General features: G+C 40.9%; 1 protein-coding gene across 2 annotated transcripts in view; it reads right to left on the bottom strand.

Annotated features, from left to right (window-relative positions):
* Positions 1-18,007, bottom strand: part of Tek (TEK receptor tyrosine kinase) — a 109,709-nt gene extending 91,702 nt beyond the window's left edge. The window contains exon 1 of one of the 2 annotated variants that reach the window (XM_026387884.2): positions 17,506-18,007. In XM_026387884.2, coding sequence (XP_026243669.1) covers positions 17,506-17,557 — 52 coding nt within the window. In that variant the 5' untranslated portion in view covers positions 17,558-18,007. The remainder of the gene's footprint in view (positions 1-17,505) is intronic. The other variant, XM_026387885.2, reaches the window with a different exon arrangement.
* Between the last annotated feature and the right edge of the window lie 916 nt (positions 18,008-18,923).

The following is an 18,923-nucleotide window of genomic DNA, read 5'->3' as shown; positions in this document are numbered from 1 at the left end:
AAATAGTGTGTGTGTGTGTGTGTGTGTGTTTATCACACACACACATAAAATACATTTGTGCTTTTTTTTTTTTCAGTATCAGGGCTCTCAATCACTGAGCCACATCCCCAGCTCTCTATTTTATTTAGAGACAGGGTCTTGTTAAATTGCTGAGGCTGGATTTGAACTTGCAATTCTCCAAGCTCCTGGAATTACAGAAGTGCACCACCTGGCAAGGCCTATGCCTCATTTTAACCCATCCTTAAATTCCTTTCTGGTGACATCAAGAACCCTCATGGCCCAGTTGAGTTCCACCTCCCTTTTGTAAGACCTCCTTGGGACTCCTGCCCTAGTGATAGTGAGAGATTAGGGGAAAAAAAAAGAAGTTGTTTTTTGGAAAACCAATTTTCCTAGAGCTATTATTTCTTTCTCCACTGACTTGTGTCCTTTATTAAGATATTAAAATGTTATATAAATGCAGATCTGATTCTGGCCTTTCTACTCTGTTGATCTGTCCACTGTCATCATAGAATTTACTCCACTTTATGACCTAGCAGAGGTATTTCAATCACTCTTCCTTTGAAGAATTTTCTGTTATTCTTCCCGCTAAAGATTATAACTTTATTTTTCCAGATAAATTCTTTTTTTTTTAATTGTCAGATCACATCTTTGGGGAATTAATAGCAAGCAATGTTTAGGATATATAGGAGGAAAATTATAAAAAGTTTGTGTGAATGCATAGGAAACCAACATCTAAGATTACATCAGTTTGTTTGTGTGTGAGAGTGCATGTGTGTCCACATACTGGGAACTGAACCTGGGACCTTGAGCATGCTAATCATATGCTGCACCACTGAGTTTATGCAAGGAAATATTGTAAAGATATCTCTTTCCCCAAAGTCATCAGTTTAGTAGAAATATAATCATTTACTGAATATCCAGTGTGGCTAGGGCTTAGGCGAGGCTCCTCAAACTGTAGAAACCAGAGATCATTCTTCTAAGATGAGAAAATATTTATCTGTCAGGAATAACTGGCAGAGGCTGTGATGGAGAGTGGTAACTCAGCAGGGACCTTGAACGTCTTTACTGTTTGTGCCAAAACCTGGAACAAATATTTTATTGGGTGGATATTTGGATAAGTCACTCAATGAAGGATGGAGTGAAAATTGAAAGCCCCGTTTGCATAACAGTCCAGGGCTCCTGCTGAGATTTCCAGAGGAGATGAGGTTGGATAACTACTTGGCTCTTATTTGCAGAGTGGTAGTGGTGGGTGGGGGTGGGGGGGGATTGCCTGGAATAGCAGTAGAGGCAGTGGAAGAAAGAGAAAGGATCAAGTGGGAGTTGGAGAGGAGTTTAGTCATAAGAATGGAAATCTGTCTATTTGTGAATCTTAAGTTTTGTACACTGTACAAATCTTCAACCCACCAAAAATTCCAAGATACTAGCCTATGGAGTTGGATCTGTTTTATGTTGGTTTGACATCTCAAGGGGTTGAGTCCCATTTATAATGACTGTGGGTGAGAAGGGCCTATTTCAAGGGATGCAGTCACGTCTGGTTACACTGTACGGTAGTGGAGGCAGAAGCTCCTCCACCCACTAACCCCAATCTGGGTAATGTGTCTACATCTAGCCACCTGCTTTCATTCCTCCATATGTTTGTCACTAGTGTGTCCTATCAGAAACATCCTATGATTTCAGTCAATGGAGCCTGAATCGATTTCTCTCACCTGCGCTGCCTTGCTCTGTACTCCTGTGAAAACGTGATAACTAAATAACTCAGACTGCAATACACTGTCTGTCCTCATTATTTATGGGTTCTGAGTCTGTGGATTTGCCTGCTAACTAAAATTTATTTGTAACTTCAAAGTGAATACTGGCAGTGAGTGTTTCCCAGGCATTTGAAGGCATATGCCCAGTCCTTGATGTACAGGTTCCCAGCTGAGGCGGACCAGGCTTCCTTCTTAGCTCACCTCCAATAAACAAGTGTCCTCTTCATGATAGATTTAGTGTCACTTTTTGCATTTTTTGTACATTTTGTTGGCAACTTCACCATTTTCTGTGGTCCCTAAGCATAGGGCTGAAGTGCTATCTAGCATTCCTGAGCTCAAGAAGTCAGTGATGTGCTATAGGAGAAATATGTGTTAGATAAGCTTTGTCCAGACAGGAGTGCTGTTGGCTGTGAGTTCAGCATTTAGGCATCAACCACAAATTTTAAATGATTTGTCTTTAAACTAAAACATACTTGAACGGGGTTATATACAATCTGTTGACAAAAATGTAAACAGAGGCTTACAGAAACCCAGTCCTGTGTTCATAGTTGACAAAACATGACTATCATGAATGACAAGAATCTTCCAAATGTCTAGCTGCATCTCACACCCCAACAGCAAACTCCTTAACAGCTAGGTCTGTGATTTATTTACATTTCTACCTGAAAAGTGTCTGATGGCGCGATGTGCAGAGTGGGGGCTTATAAAATACGGAATAGGAAGGGTTGAGAATCAGTAAGTTATGTTGAGAAGGGACATGATGGAATGCAATAACCTTTACAACCGTGGAGGATTCAAAGTTCCTCAGTGGATGCCTGAAACTGTGGAATATAACAAATCCTATGAGATGTATTTTTTCCATAAATACATTGACAAACTTAATGCTTTTTCTATCTTAACTAAGCACTTATAGCACATTGAAGCCATAACTTTTGCCATTTGAGGTACAATAGCAAAACTAGCATGAATTTTTTTTTCTTCCCGGTTAACAGAAGATTCCTTCTTAAGATAGATCTTAGCAACCTAAGCATACAATGTTTTTTTCCTTCCTTATTAAGAACTTACATTTTGTCATTTTCGGGTTCCCTTTGGCCTATACAAACTGCCAGCATCGCTACTGTAACTAATATTAAGCTAAGTGTTACTTAAACATAATAAGTACTGTACTACATGGTAGTCCATCTAGCACCTAAGATGGTCCCTAGCTAATGAGCAGGTAGCATATACAGCAATGGATATGCTGGACAAAGGGATGATTCATATCTTAGATAGGGCAAAGTGGTGGAGTAGAAACAGATTTCATGCCATGCCAGAATGGTGAGCCATTTAAAAACCTTTGAATTGTACAGCCAGGCGTGATGGCTCACATCAGTAATCCCAGTGGCTCCATAAGCCAAGACAGTAGGATCACAAGTTCAAGAACAGCATCAGCAACTTAGTAGACCCTAAGAAACTTAGCAAGGCCCTATCTCAAAATAAAAAGGGATGAGGATGTGGTTCAGTGGTTAAGCACCCCTGGGTTTAATCCCCAGTACAAAAACAAATTAACTGATTCTAAAAATAAATCAAAAGCGCTGAAAATGTAGTTGAGTGATAAGAGCATTTCCCTCACATATGTGAGACCCTAGGTTTAATCCCTAGAATGGAAGAGGGAAAAAATTTACAAAGAAAAACTAAACAACTTCTAGTTATATATATAAACAGAAGTAACTATTTACAACTAGTAGGGGCTTGGGAGTGTAGATCAGTGATAGAACACATGAGGTCCCTGGGTTTGAAAAAAATAATAATAATAATAAAAATCACTTGAAAAAAGTAAAAAAAAAAAAACCTTACATTTATTTCTTGACTTTGCCATGTAATATTTTTGGCTTAAGGTTAACCACACATAACGAAGTGTCAAAAGCTGGGCTATCGATGGGGAGATTACTGTACAGATTCTTGGAGTCAGGGTCCTCCTAGGAGCAATTATCCTCACTGTATAGTGAGACATAGGAAATAATAATGACAGTCAGTGTCCACTGAGCATTTGTTATAAACCTGTATTTTATGAAGCATTTGACAAGCTCCATATTGTATTATTCTCACAACTCTTTCCAGTGGGAAATATCATTATCTTCATTTCACAAAGGAGGAATGACTTATTCAAGGTCACCCAGCTATCATATTGTTGAATGGGCTCCTGTCCAGATTTATCTATGCATAGGTAAATAGGTGCTCTAAACCATCTGGTCATAAGGAGAAAAAGATGAACTTGGTAGGAGTCACAATCCTTGAGTTTCATCAGAGAGTGACCCACAGGATATAATAATAATAATAATAAGGCTCCTAATAGAAGCTAGCCCATCATTGGCTCTCCTCAGCATTAATGGGTGAACAATGATGTAGTCAACAGTGATTTTTCCCCGTAGCTGGCAATGACAGTGCCTTTTGTTTGATTCCAGAAGCAGCTGGCAGGACTCATGTATTACTCACAGTAGAATCATACTTCACTGATGGCTGACTCTGTGGTCAGGGTTGTGTCTAGGCCTGGAGATTACTACAGGCCTCTGAATGTGGCTGAGCTTCTGCAGCTGTCATGTGTTTCTGGCTCCAGTTCTACACCTCTTGGCAGGTGGCTTGTGTGGAAAGCATTGCTGACCCTGGGTGTGAGATGCACAGGATGAAGGGGGCTGGGCAGGCCAGGCAGTGCAAAGCAGGTTCATGCTGCCAGGGGCCTGAAGTCTATGCTATGAAGCACTTATTCACAGAAAAGGGGAAATTATAAATGCATGATTTGGGGATTCTTCAGAAGATCACTCCTTTGAGTCCTTTTGCTGATACAGAATGCACTAACACTAGGCCAATTTGTGAAGGAAACCTTTCCATATTCACTCTAGGGGTGAATCTTCCACATGCAGGGATAGTGATAATTAGATGGATAAAATTGGTGCTAATACTAATATTTACTTTGTGTTTTCTAAATATAAGCATTGCTCTAAAAAATGATTTATGAATTAACTCACTTATTCTTCCACTAAAACCCCTCAAGTTTGGGACTATTGTGATGCATATTTTACAGATAAAGCCAAGTAACTTGCACCATGATACAAGCTGGTAGTGGTTGTAGGTGGTTGAATTATTGGCTCCAGCTCTTTAACTCTCCTTCTGCATACTTGCTCTGGGACCAAGTGTACTTTCTAGCCTTTGAGAGTAGGCTTGGTACATCAATTTGAGAGTAATAGTGTGCTAGTTCTAAGCCCCGGCCTTAAGAAACCTCACTTCGTTACTTGTTTCTATGAAGCCCTCTTGTGTTTCTAATATCACCAAGAAAACAACTAGCCTGGGTATCCTGCTGATCCAAGAGGGAGGACATAGTAGCAGAGCCACCCAGACAACCCACATACCTGCAGCAAGAAGCAGAGCTGCCCCAGCCGCTTCACCCTAAGGCAAAAACACTCATCCCAGGCCACCCTTAGATGAGTCAAACCTCAAAGAACCCAAAGCACATGACCAATCAAGTATTGGTTTAGTCATCAAGTTTTGGAAGTAGTTTGTTACACAGGAAAAACTAACCCATACAAGAATAAAGTTTGTTTTAATCAGTTTTTCACTGCTGTGACCAAAAGACCTGACAAGAACAATTTTAGAGGAAGAAAATTTTATTTGGGGGCTCACAGTTTCAGGGGTCTCAATCTATAGACAGTCAACTCCATTGCTCTGGGCTCAAGGTGAGGCAGAAATCATGGCAGAAGGGTGTGGAGGAGGAAAACAGTTTAAGACGTGGCAATCAGGAAGCAGAGAGAGATAACTCCCTTCACTGCAAACAACATATATATCCCAAAAGGCACATCCCAGATGATGCACCTTCTCCAGCCATACACTACAGTTACCACCCAGTTAATCCCTATTATGGGATTAATGCACTGATTAGGTTAAAAATCTCATAACCCAATCATTTCACCTCTAAATTTTCTTGCATTTTCTCACACATGATCTCTTGGGGAACACTTCATAACTAAACCATAACAAAGTTGGATGCAAGCTCAGGCATTGTGCCACACAGTACCCTCTTTAAGCTCTAATTTATATCCCCTTCCACACTTGGTGAAAGTGAAGGAACTTAGGTTCTAATGAGCTGAGTGAATTTGAGCAAAGAACCTGTAAAATGAGCCAGTTAATGTAAATCAGTATATCTGATTTACACAGGCACAGAACATTAGCTCCACATGATAACTAGTAGAAGAAAAAAATGGATTTGTTGTGTGTGGAGGTGCACACCTGTAGTCCCAGCTACTTGGGAGGCTGAGGCAGGAGGATCTCTTGAGCCCAGGGATTGGGGGCCAGCCTAGACAACATGAGACCTCACCTCTAAAAAATAATAATCATAATTAAACAAAAATTTTAAAAGGATTCTATGATCTTCTGGGAATTATTGGTATTCTATAAAGATACTGCAGAAATACTGGGACAGATAATCTTTTAAATCTGATCATTCTATTATTCTGTCATTCTAGATAACTGTGTGGCTCCTCAAAAACATCCACCCCGTGGGTAGTTCCTAAATACCATGTAAAATAACTGCTTACTTCAGGTAATTTGGGGATGACATTCAGAGGAAATTGAGTGTGTCTAGGAAGGAACAGTTCTTTCCCTCCTTCTTCAAACCCCTGTATATCCTGCCTAGAATCTGGAGCTAATGCTGACAGAGAGAAGGAGCTGACCTCCTTTCTACCAGCCTGCTCTCTAATCAAACTTACAGTAAAGCTCATGGAACCTGCCAGGTCATGAGCCATCTCTCAGAAAGCAATCTCTGCTTACCTGCCCTATTTCCCCACCTCCTACTTACTCCTAAACCTAAGCCTCTCACAGTCACTAAAAATGCTTTGCAACAGTAATAAGTAGCCAACATTTCCAGTCTATGTCTCCTGCTCCTGCCTCCACAATTATTTTTCCTTTTTGTAGTGCTAGGGATGGATTCCACAATTTTTGACGTAGTTGAAACTCCCTCCTCCCTTGGCTTAACCTTTCAAGACCCTGTGTTTCCTCTTCCTCTCTCCACATTACCCCTTGATGTAAGTATCCCCAAACCTGCATGCTATCTTCTTCTCCGGACAGGCCCCATGCCATCTCGCCCCCTTGCACAGTTCCTGCTATATCCTGAAGGCTCCCACATGTCTTTGTCCCTGCCATTCAGCCCATCTCGAGCCAAATTACCTTCTTCTCAACCCATTTTCCTCGACTTCTTCCTTGCCACCTCCTTCAATGTACCTGACAGTAAAGCCACACGGAACCACTGCATAAGTTCTTAAATGTTTTATCCTGCATTTTTTCATGATTTTCCCTCTGCGTAGAATGATTTTACTCACTTCCATAACTGAATATCCATGAGGCTTAATCCTAGCCATCCTTCTCAAATGTCACCTCTTGGTGAGACCCCAGTTGTCTCCTGGGATTATTTGCCCCAGCTCCCATGCTTCTGTCTGCCTATCTTAGAGTAGGGCTTCTCAGCCACCAGATTGCAAGCTGATTGAGCTAGGGCTCTTCTCTTCACTATGTTTGGGCCAATGCCTAGCAGATTTCCAGGATGAAGGAAGAACTTAATAAATGTTAGCTTGAATGAATGAATGAATAAAACTGACCTACCCTTTTCTCCATTGATAGGAAAGGCTTGCTGCCTAATTGCCTGACCTTTCCTGTATCCAAGGCATAAAGTAAGTCTTGACTGTAGTTTGACTAAGAATGCCAACTTTCCAGGATTCCTGGGAGAAGCAAGATTAAAGCCCAAGGCAGTCCTTTGAGACATACTGATTTCCATGAGACCCTTTCACTTTATTCCTGTCACTAGGATACAAGTTGTTTTAATATGTTTATTTGAACTCACATGTACATACATAGTTCTAAAAAGAATGAGATTAAAGGACAAGATTGGTTAGAGCAGATCTCCCAACCTGCATTCATTCACATATTGCTTTTGTGGTTCTTACTTGGTTTGCACGCTACCTCTATAATTTATTCCATAACTATTTTAAAAATTAATTCAAGTTTATTAACTTGAATTAATATACAAAGAAATATTACAACTTAAAATATTGTTCTGAGTACCACATAAAATCATCTAGCAAGCTAGCAATAGTATATATGACAATTAGAGATGCACTAGTTCAGAAAATTTAATCTAAAGCAAAGTTATTTATTAAATCAGTTCTCTGCTGGCACTAGTGTACAATGTATGCCTGGTGCTAAAATATTGAAATATCAAGCACAGCTCAAAGTCCAGCGGGCAAAAACAACAAGTAAATTGTAAACTGCAATTTAATGTTCTAAGTACTATGACAGAGGCAAACACAGGGTACCTCTGTCTGACCCTTCTTGGGCATCAGCGTAAGCCCCCATCCCAGCTCTTGTTCTAGCTGCTCCTGCAGAGGCACTTTCTGAGCTCTGAGCAGGTGCAATCTCTAAGTAGTTCACCCAGAGCCCATCTAACTGTAGCTCAGATTCTCACTAGCAGCAGCCCACTGAATTACTACATCACCCTCAATAGAAGGGTAGGACAGCAATGGATAAATGTCACTCCATTTCATTCTTAATTCTGCATGTCATCTTGTAGAACTTCTCAGAAACTTCTTAGAACTGCATCCTGGTACAGTTCCATTGCCCTGGTCTCTCACCTGGAATCTCTCACTTCTCTTCCCTGGAATGACCTTCTAGGTAACTAGCCTATAGGTGTGGACCTGCCTCAGGGCACATTTTTTGGCCTCAGGCAAAAGCAGGGCCCTAATTCATGTAAGGAGGTCTGAGATCTTTAAAGGGATGACACCTGAGCTACCCTCTTAATCATGGGTATGTAGGGCGGGTGAAGAGAAAGGGAAGAAGGTGTTCTGGGCAGAAGAAACAAAACGACATGAAGGCTTGAAAAGAAATATTTGGGAACTGCAAAGAGCCGGGCATGAAAGGAACACAACTGTAACACACCATGAGGGATGGAGAGTCGCAAGAGGTTGGTACAGTAGGCAAAGGCTGGCCCTGAAAAGTCACTGGCAATAACTAACCAATACCAGCAGCCTCTTCTTAGGTCCTGAAAGAGGAGCCATGAAGAGCAAAATAGGTGGATGTTTAAATCAACCCTAGAAGACAAGATGCCAGGGGTAAGGACACTAAGATTTGAGCGTAAGGGAAGGAAGAATTAGAAGATGCAGTGAAGTGAGGCAGAGCTGCCTGCCCCGCCACCCCCAAACACAGACTCACAGACTCTCTCTGCAAGCTGGTTCCCAAAAATCCAGTAACAAGTTTAATCCAAAGCAAGGCAGAGTCCACTTGAATTCAGTAAATTGTCAATAACTAGAAAGTAACAGGTTCAGGATAAATAAGATGGGGATCTATAGATGACAAATCATTCTAGAGCCTCTGTTCCGTCAAGACCCAGAGAAGAGAGGAAATTGTAGGCCAGCAGGGAAAAAGAGGAGAACCCCATCTTGTCAGTTGGTTGAGCCACAAAAGGAAATCCCCCACCTGACAATTCAGATACTTAGCAAAAGCCCAAGAACTCATAGCTCTAAGCACCTCTCTCTGGTGCAAACCAGGCTTAAGGCCTGAAGAGAAGCCAGGGAGTCTCCTCCAGAGGATGAATTGTGTGCACCAGAGAATGGAAGCCTGTGTTAAAAGGACTAGCTTGAGAGGCTGCAGCTTTGTGTATAAGCAAACAATCAAGAAAATCTGGTTTCTATTGAGGGCTTACTATGTACCAACACTGTAAAAGTACTTTTAAGTAGTTTTTTTTTTTTTTTTTTAAATAATCTTCCCTGAAACCACAGGAATAGGCCCTATTAGCCTCATCTTCCAGGAACCAGCCTGAGGTGACCCTGAAACACTAGTTAGAAGACAGCATGGTGAAGCATTTTTAAAGAGCTCACAATTTGGGTTTATGTCACTCAGTTTAACTCTTGTCTCCATCATTTCTGATGAGACAAGGTCATTCAGGATGATTCACTTTTAAGATAGAGAAACCAATTCAAAATAGCTCAAGCAACTAAAAGAAACTGGTCTATATAACCAGAAGACGTAGGGATGGGTCTCTGATTCCAAACCAATAGACCCAGGGATCAAATAGTATCATCATGCCTGTCTTGGTTCTGTTCTGTGTTATGGGCCTCATTTGCTCCCAGGAAAGAACAGCTTCCTTCAGGTGATCAGGGCAGTAGCTAACTCCAAATAGTATCCTCAGTGAAAAAAGAGCTTTGTTTTCAAAGTCCTCATAAATCTCAGGGAAGAAGTCTAAATAACTCTATTGGGTCCTGCATTCTTCATTTGAATCAGTTATTAAACAGATGGAACATTCTGTGATCAATGATTGGTAGTCCCATCAGAATCACAGAGAGAAAGTAAGGCAGTTCTTGAAAAGTAGGAATGTTGAGCAGTTCAAAATAATGTATGCCTACTATATTTTAATTTCGGGCAAGTCATTTAACCTGTGAAAGCCTTTGTTACTCTGTCTATTAAAAAAAAATAAACAATAGTACCTGTTGTGCAAAGTTGTGAGATATTAAAAGTCATATTAAACACTTGACACATAGAAGCAGTCACTTTATGGTAGTCTTTTTGTTGTTGTTGTTGTTATTGGGTACTGTTATTGTTTTGTGATTGTTTACACATGGGATGGGAAGTTGAAGTCCATCCCAGATCTCCACATCGTCATAAAGCACTCCTGGCCCCAGGGCGGTGTCCTCTTTGGCCCTGCAGCCCGACGCCTTGCACAACCCAGGCTGTGTGTGCCAAGGTTAAGCTGGTTCACCGTTAGACTGCCACAGAGCAGTTGAGTGCCTCCTGGCCCCAGCAATGTCAATACTGCCTTCCTGGCTCCGCCTATTGTATCTGGAGGAAAGTGGCTGAGCATTGTCTTCCAGAGCTCCCCCCAGGAAGCATGATATCACCCTCTAACAAAAGCGGGAAAGCTGACAGATCTGCTGAGATGGGTGTGGCCACCACACACACCTCACTGTCAGGCCAGTGCTCCCTGCTTGTCACAGCCTCTGTGACAAGCAGGGAGCAAACAGCAGCCACCCTCAACACCCGGCCGCATGCTCTGACTAGTCCTTATATTTTCTCCCTGTCTTTGTCACCCCCACACTATGTTAGACACAACTCCCAAATAATGGGAAGGTACTCCTCCTTTTTGGCAGATACTTAGGGGAGAAAGATGATCAGATTCCTGAAGGGACAGAAAGAGATGAGGGTGGGGGTGTATGGGTGGGAGGAAGCAGGCCTGGCTCCATCTAAAAAATCATTCTGCACGTGTAATGCAGAGAGTTAAGGAATAGTCTGGCCAGACTGGTGGGAACTGGGTTATCAGTTAAAATTCCAGAAATAAGGGAGGCAACTTTAGACATTCCCTTTCCTGAAGGCCGGGAGAGACGCCAGCTGATCTTCTGACACCCCTCCCAGCCCTGCTCCAGCACTGCTGCCAATACAGCTGGCTCCCTGTAAAATAACACATTTGCAGACCCATGCCCAGTGCCAAGCATGGAGACTGTCACCCTGCTGTCCCTGTCTTACTGATCCCCTTCTTAAAAGGCTCCTTCTGTTGTGACTGAAATTCCAATTCTCTAAAATCCCAGGAAAAGAAATCTAATTGGTTTTTCTTTTCCTACCAACTCCCTGACTGCTGCTGCTTCATCAAATCCTTGAACATCTTCTCTTTCCCTTCCCTTAAGTCTTGGTTTATACCCACGCCCCTGACTCTACTTACCATAAACTACAGATTTCTTTGTCTTAATTTCTTGCCCAGCCCCCTTCTTTTGAACTTCAGATCTAGAGAGCCAACCTTTTGCTAATTATCTCCCTTTACAGGTAACCTCAAAATCATTATTTGCTCCAACTCCAATGAGTTCCTTCTGCCATGTTTCCCAACGTAATGAATGGTACCACATTATCCAAGTAAGAATGCAGAAGTTTGATGACTCTCCTCCCTCAGTCCACCTCCCACAGGGAACTGTAACCTAAGGCCCACTCAAACCCCAGTTCATCCCTATAACCTTCCTTCCTGAAATGTTGAAAACCCAAATTGGTCCTAGCCCACAGTCCCTGCCATCTTAATCCATCCTCCACCCTATTATTGGAGTGAATTTTCCAAGGCATAAATCAGATATGATATGATAGGACAAGCACCCTGCTAAACTTCAACATACAGAGTGAGGCACAAACTACTTCCAATGACCTACAGGGCCCTTCCCAATATGACCCCAATGTTTATTAAGGCCCTTTCTGATCTGACCCCAACCTTTATCCTACTTGGGGTGGGAGGCGATTAGGGAAGAATGGAAGTACTTTGAATAAAACAAAGGGGAATGAAAGAAGGTAAGGGAGGGGAAATGGGAATAAGAAAGATAGTAGAATGAATGGGACATTACTTTCCTATGTTCATATACGAATATATGACCAGTGTAATTCCACAACATGTACAACAGGAAGAATGAGAAGTTATACTCCACACATGTAGATGTCAAAATACATTCTACTGTCATGCATAACTAAAAAGAATTTTTAAAAGTTTAAAAAACTACTTCCATCTTATACCCCAAATTGACTCAACTTCCTTCCTTAAGTTTGCCCTGATATTTCACACCCCTACCTAGCTCCTTATAGAGTGCTCCCTCTGATGAGAAGTTCTTTCTTTTTTTCCTTTTTGTCTTGATTTTAAAATTATTTGGCTACTCATAACTCAGATTGGCTGTGCTTTTTGGCAATATTCTTGATATTTAGTAATTCTTGGAAAGTGAGAAAACTTCAAGCTAAAATTGTTTTCAAATATCATTCATTTTCTTTATATTAAGTTTAAATACGTTGACATTGTGTTTTTAGACATTCAATTAAATATTTATGTTTAAGGGTTGAAGGTATAGTTCAGTGGCAGAGTGCTTGCCTACTGTGTGTGAGGCCTTGGGTTCACTCCTCAGCACTGCAAAAAGCAAACAAATATTCAGGCTTAGTTTGGATGTTGTGGCTTCATTGCATCAAAGACAATTTTTGTAGTCCTTGAAAAACTCAAGATGAATTGTAGGCATATTAGATAAATTTTGTGTTAATATGTTATAGGTATTATTCAAAATAGAGGTATTTACAAAATCTGAGATTTTCAAGAATTAAAAAATGTTTTATTAGCATTTGTACTATGTTTACTTGCAGAACTATAAAGTCCAAATCAGAAATATCTAACATCAAGTAAAGACCTGCTTAAACATACCTTTATGAATGTATCATGTATCAACAAAGGGAAGAAGGAAGTTTTCTTTTCACTTTGTTGACAGGAAATATTTAACATAAGCTAAACTTTTAGGATAAGAGTGAATACTGCTTACAACAATTACAAAAACTGATTATACCTATTTATTACTATTATTTCCTCCTGGCTGAAACCCTTTCTACAACATTTCCTTTTTCTTTCAGATCTGTCGTGGTTGTTTACCACCTTTAATTTTATTCAATAAAAATCATTAGACATTAAATACATGGAATAAGAGGATAGAAAAGAAATCACATCTGTTCTCAAATATTTTAGAGGCTTACTGGGCTAAATTCATGTGTCCAGAGCTCAAAGACACAGCCTCCAAGGGCTGCACAGAACTAAGGGAAGAACAACAGCAAGGGACAGGTTTGGCCCAGGCAGGCAGAGCTGAACTGTTTGGAGAATGAAGATGAAAAAATGCTACTTCCAAATGGATGGAACAGCATGAACAAGAGCCAAGAAGAAAACGTGTAGATTGTGGAGATTGGCCTGGTTGAAGCAGAAGGGCCATGAGAAGGATGAATGGGTAGGGGAAACATTGAATAGTGGGTGAAGTGAGCTGGCTTATTGAGCGAGGAGTGGCCAGAGCAAGATTTGAGGGACTGGATAATGTTGAGCTCTTGTAGGAGGACACTGAATAGTGAGAGACTTGCCTGAATCCTGGGAAAGATGACATCACTCTTGACTAGCATGGTAGTCCTCACAGCAACACTTCTCCTCTGACTATATTGGCTTCACTTATTAAGAGAATTCTTACTGGTTCAGCACTTTACATGCAGTATCACCTTCGATCTTTATATCAACCCTGAGAAAAGGATAGTCTCATCCATAAAAGATGAGGTTAATATGGCCTCAAGAAATTAACTTTTTACAGGTATCCAATTGGGGCTTTGACATTATCATCTCACATCTGTGACTTCATGCTTTCGATCCCTCGACTTTCCCAGTATATCTGTTGTCAAGTTTCTTGGGGTGTTTAATGGCTGTGTTCTAAGCTGTGGATTGGAGTGAAGTGATTACTGTTTCTGATTTGGGCCTTTGATTTCTGCTAATGCAACATATACTTTCTGCATTATCTTTTTAGCAAGTAGAGCATGTGTTAGCTCCCATGAAATTTATGTATTACCAAAATCCTGGGTGTCATAAGAAACTTTCAAGTCAGTTCTATCCTACATTGAACATACTAAATCCAAGCACAGCTTTGCATTTATCTATTTTGAAAGGGTATCTTTTGGTTTTAGTAAACCCTTGTAGCCTAGAGAAATCTATTTGAATCCCAATTCTGTGTGCTAACAAGTAAGTCCTCCACAACAAACAGGCACAGGCACATAATACAATAACACAATCTCTCTCTCTCTCTCTCTCTCTCTCTCTCTCTCTCTCACTCACACACACACACACACACACACACACACACACACACATACACACACACACACACACACACACAACCACACACATACACACATACATATCTTTTAATGAGTACAGCCTTAGGAGACACTGATAATTTCAGAAGAATTGAGAGCTCATTAATCTAAATCCCTCAGAGCACATACAGTCTTTTGAGATGGTCTTGGAAGGCTCCTTCCCTTCTGGAGAGATTCTTAAAAGAACTAGACTCTTCCAGGAGGTTCTCCCAGGACAGGGCTGAAAGGGGAGTGCTAAGACCTCCCTACAAAAGAGGATGCATAAAGGGGACATCTGTGAAGGAAGTAAAACCTCTCTCCTTTGAGAATAATCCCAAGGGGTGTCTTTGATCCCAGCTTCTAGACTTCCACCCTTGACTACTCCACCTTGACTCTAGTCGCCCAAGATCTTGGCTAAGAAGGAGGCTCCACCTGGGCCCACTTTCCTTACCCAATAACTGCATTTCCTCTGCCACCCCAGAGAAGATCTCTGCCATCTCTGAATTCATTCAATGTTTAAAATGTCAAATGAGACAGGAAAGAGATATGAAGACATGTGTCCAGAGACTTTCCCTTTGCATCAGTGTTGATCACATAAGCACATTCCATAATAAAGCACAAAGAGTAATTCTGGTGCAGGAGGGGAAAATATATTCAACTCTTCAGAGAGAACTACCTAGTTTGAGGACGGGAGAGTAAGGAAAAGGTAATATGTTTATGAGAACTTGTTTGCAAGCTGAAGTTGGCAATGATTCTCAACTGGGAAAGGCAAGTATAAGAATGTGAGAATTTGTGGGAAGGTTTCTGACAGCTACGTATCTCCTCCAACCTCTTATGGGTCAGCATCTTCACCAACCTGAGTCACTTTTATTGAGGCAAATGGACTGTATTTTTTCCAATCTCTTGGTTCAAGAAAAAAAAGGAGTATGAAACTACCCATTGGACGAGAGAGAAACCTATAAGCTGTACATCGCTTGCCCCACTGCTCTAGTCTTGCAGTGGAGTCTGGCTTGAATGGGTTCCTACAGCTATGGACACGAGCAAGCTAGATTGCTTTTGCTGCAACAGCCAAGCCTTGAGCATTCATGTTCACAGAAGCTAAAACCGAGAACACAAGATAGGACTCCACACAACAAACCTACCCCAGAAATTAACATTGCTAGGGTCCCCCTTTCTGTCTCACAAGAACATGACCTCCTCCCTGCCCTCTGCTTATTCTCTGGAAATCAGTGCTTGTGTGTGTGTGTGGGGGGGGGTTCTTTCTCCCCACCCCCTTCTTCAAGGTACTGAAGTCAGACACATAGTAACTCTTTTGGCCACATAAATTTTTTGTTGTTGTTTAATTTTGTGACAATGTTTCTAAGCTTCTAATTGCGAAGTGATACAACATGGTCATTTATGGGGAAAAGTGAATTAAAACAGCTCTGTGTATTATTTAACCTAAAAGGTACATCAGAAAAACTGAAGGCACCTGGAATTTGCAGTCCTTTCATCCCTAATGTAGAATTGGTTTCAGATTTTGTATCACTAATAAATATGACAATTGGAAAGAAAGCAAATCCTGGGTCCAGGAAAGAAAGCAAACCCAAAATCGGGAATCATAATGATTTAAAGGTGATTATACAGAAATCAACATTTTGCATTAATAAAAACAATCTATATACTGAAACCATCTAAGAGAATCTTTCATTTTTAGTAATTTGTTTTACACATTCTTACTCTTTAAAATACTTAATTTTGCCAGGCGCACTGGCATATGCCTATAATCCCACTGGCATGGGAGACTGAGGCCACAGAGGATTGCAAATTCAAAACCAGCCTCAGAAACTCAGCAAGACCTTGTTTCTAAATAAAAAAGGGGCTGGAGTTAAGCACCCTGGGTTCAATCCCCAGTACAAACAACAACAACAAAAAAATCAAATTTCCAATACATTCTTTTATTTAAAAAATTTTTTTAGTTATAGATGGACACAATACCTTTATTTTATTCACCCATTTCCATGTGGTTCTGAGAATCAAACCCAGTGCCTCACATGTTCTAGGCAAGCACTCCACCATTGAGCAACAACCCCAGCCCCTCCAATACATTTATTTTTGAAAGTGATATAGAACAAACTGTATGCGATTCTGTTATCTTATTGAATTTTAAAATACTTAATATTTCAATCAAAGAAAAATAAGAATATAAACTGCGCTGCTAAGTAAATGTCCCCAAATTCATTTCCAATATCAATTTAATTTCCATTATAATAATTACAACATTTTCAAGCCAGAGGTAAGAGACTGATGGCAATGATAATGTATGTGTGATCTGCCACTCAGGTCTCAATGCTGCTCAGCCTGTGTCACACAGGTGAAGAAAGCTACTGGGGCACACCACTATCGAAAGAATCTGTGCAATAAGTACACTAAGTCCCAACACATTCTGGCCAACCACTTCTTAATGCCACACCAGGTCTTGGTACTCTCCTGTGCCCAGTGATCTGGGTAACTGTCTAAGCTTTAGCTTCACTGGACCAATAAGCACTATGAATTGCTATATGCCAAATATTGTCTAAAGTGAAATAAAGATTATGTACTACAAAGCCCAGACTTTGGCTGCTTTCATTAAAATAGGGTGGGAATATGAAATCTTTACAGAAAAATATTTTTGTTCTTATTTGACAACAACAGTCTGCACATTGTCTTAAGTGGGCCCCCATAATACTTGACATGAATTTTAGTTTTAAAAAATTGAAGGTTTTTTTTTTTTTGAAGCAGGTAAAACCAAGTTTTATTCTGGTTTATTAATAAGGAAGCACTCCAGAATGAGGAGTAAGAAAACAGTGCACAGTAATAAACAGAGCTTTCTAAATCAGGTGACTTAATCAGTCCACAGAGAGTTTATGGCTACAAAGGAGGCAATCACCCAAAAGAGCTCTAGAAAAAATCAGTTTTTGCCACAAGGGCTTTGAGTACATATATTAACTGGAGAGTCCTAGAGACTACAGCCACCCCTGGTTAACCAGCACTAAGATTTGGTGAGAGAGCCCAGAAAGTCGCTATTTTTTAAAACATGAAATAAAAATAAAATAAAGCCAAACCTTACCAGAAAGGAGCAAGCTGACTCCATAGAGCACGAGGCCGGCTAAAGAGTCCATGCTTTCCCAAATCTCTCCATCCAGCGTCCACAGATGTGCATGAGGTCCCAAGGATCCTTTCAAAAACCCAGAGCTTTGTGACTTTCCACTTGCATGTTCTGCTAGCTCTTGTTTACAAGTTCGAGGCAAGAAGGAACAGCACAGAAGCAGGCTGTAACAGTCTCATTTCTGTCTGAGCACAGGGAGTTTTAAGTTCCTTTTTCCTGTTTCCTTTGTAGATTAGGATGGGAAAGGCTGTATCTTAAAGGCATTTGGTATCAGCAGGGCTGGGGGCACTGCAAGCCCTGTCCATCTTGCAATTCATCAAAACACTTATCTGTTACTCCTGCTTCTGCCTGTGCTGCTGTTGTAGGAGTAGAGGAATTTTTGTTGAAAGTTATGAGTCCTGGTCAGCATTTTCAGAAACAATGGGGGTATCCTCTCATAGGCGGAGACCTGGGAATAACAAGCTCTCCACCTATGTATGGTATGTGATGAAGATCAGGCCTCCGGGGACCTCTAACAGCTCTCCCAGCTACAGAAGGGTCTTGTGGGCGTGGGGAGCTTTTGCTTTTGTATTCTCAGTTTAACCCACATGGTTTGCATTGGGGGGGGAAAAAGTTTCCTGTGGCGAGAAAACACAACCTGGAAGGCGATTAATTTGAGCAAGCACCGGTGAGGTCAGTTCTCAGCGTAACCAAGAGAGAACAGAGTCCAAAATTGTTCGTCTGTTTTCTTTCACACAGATGGCCTATTTGCTGGCCAGGAGCCCAAACACAGGCATGCTACTAGCTATAGCTTTAATTTTTATTAACATTTCATCTAAAAAGGTGATCTAATTTCGTGAAGTACTTGGCATAGTACGATTTTAGTAATGAGTAAGGCACAGTGGTGCATGCCAATAATCTCAGCTACTCCAGAGGCTGAGGCAGGAAGATGACAAGTTCAAGTCCAGCCTGGGCAATATAGTGAGATCCTGTCTCAAAATAAAAAAGGCTGGGGGTGTAGCTCAGTGATAAAGCACCCCTGGGTCCAATACCCAGTATCAAAAACAAAACAAAGATTTTGATAATGGGAAGAATTTCACAGTTTTTGACCAACAGTGTTTCAGAAGTAAGTTATATACATATTTTTAAAAAGTAAAAATCAAACAAATTCCCCCTAACCTAGGAGAGAAATAGTATACTTCAGAGCAGTGAGAGTCCATGGGCCAAAATAAAGGTGCCATTGGAATAATGATATCTAACACAAGCTCAGAGACCATATTCTTATCCAGTGATCATTTCTTCACAGTATGAATTATAACTTTAGGAGAGAGTAGGCATTCCACTCCTCACTGTCTTCCCTCCTTAGTAAAAAAATTTTCTACCCTATTTCCCACCCATTT

This window comes from Urocitellus parryii, chromosome 4, assembly GCF_045843805.1.
Source record: "Urocitellus parryii isolate mUroPar1 chromosome 4, mUroPar1.hap1, whole genome shotgun sequence".
NCBI classification, from domain to species: domain Eukaryota; kingdom Metazoa; phylum Chordata; class Mammalia; order Rodentia; family Sciuridae; genus Urocitellus; species Urocitellus parryii.
Note: the sequence above shows the minus strand (reverse complement) of the source record. Positions and strands in the feature narration are given on the sequence as shown.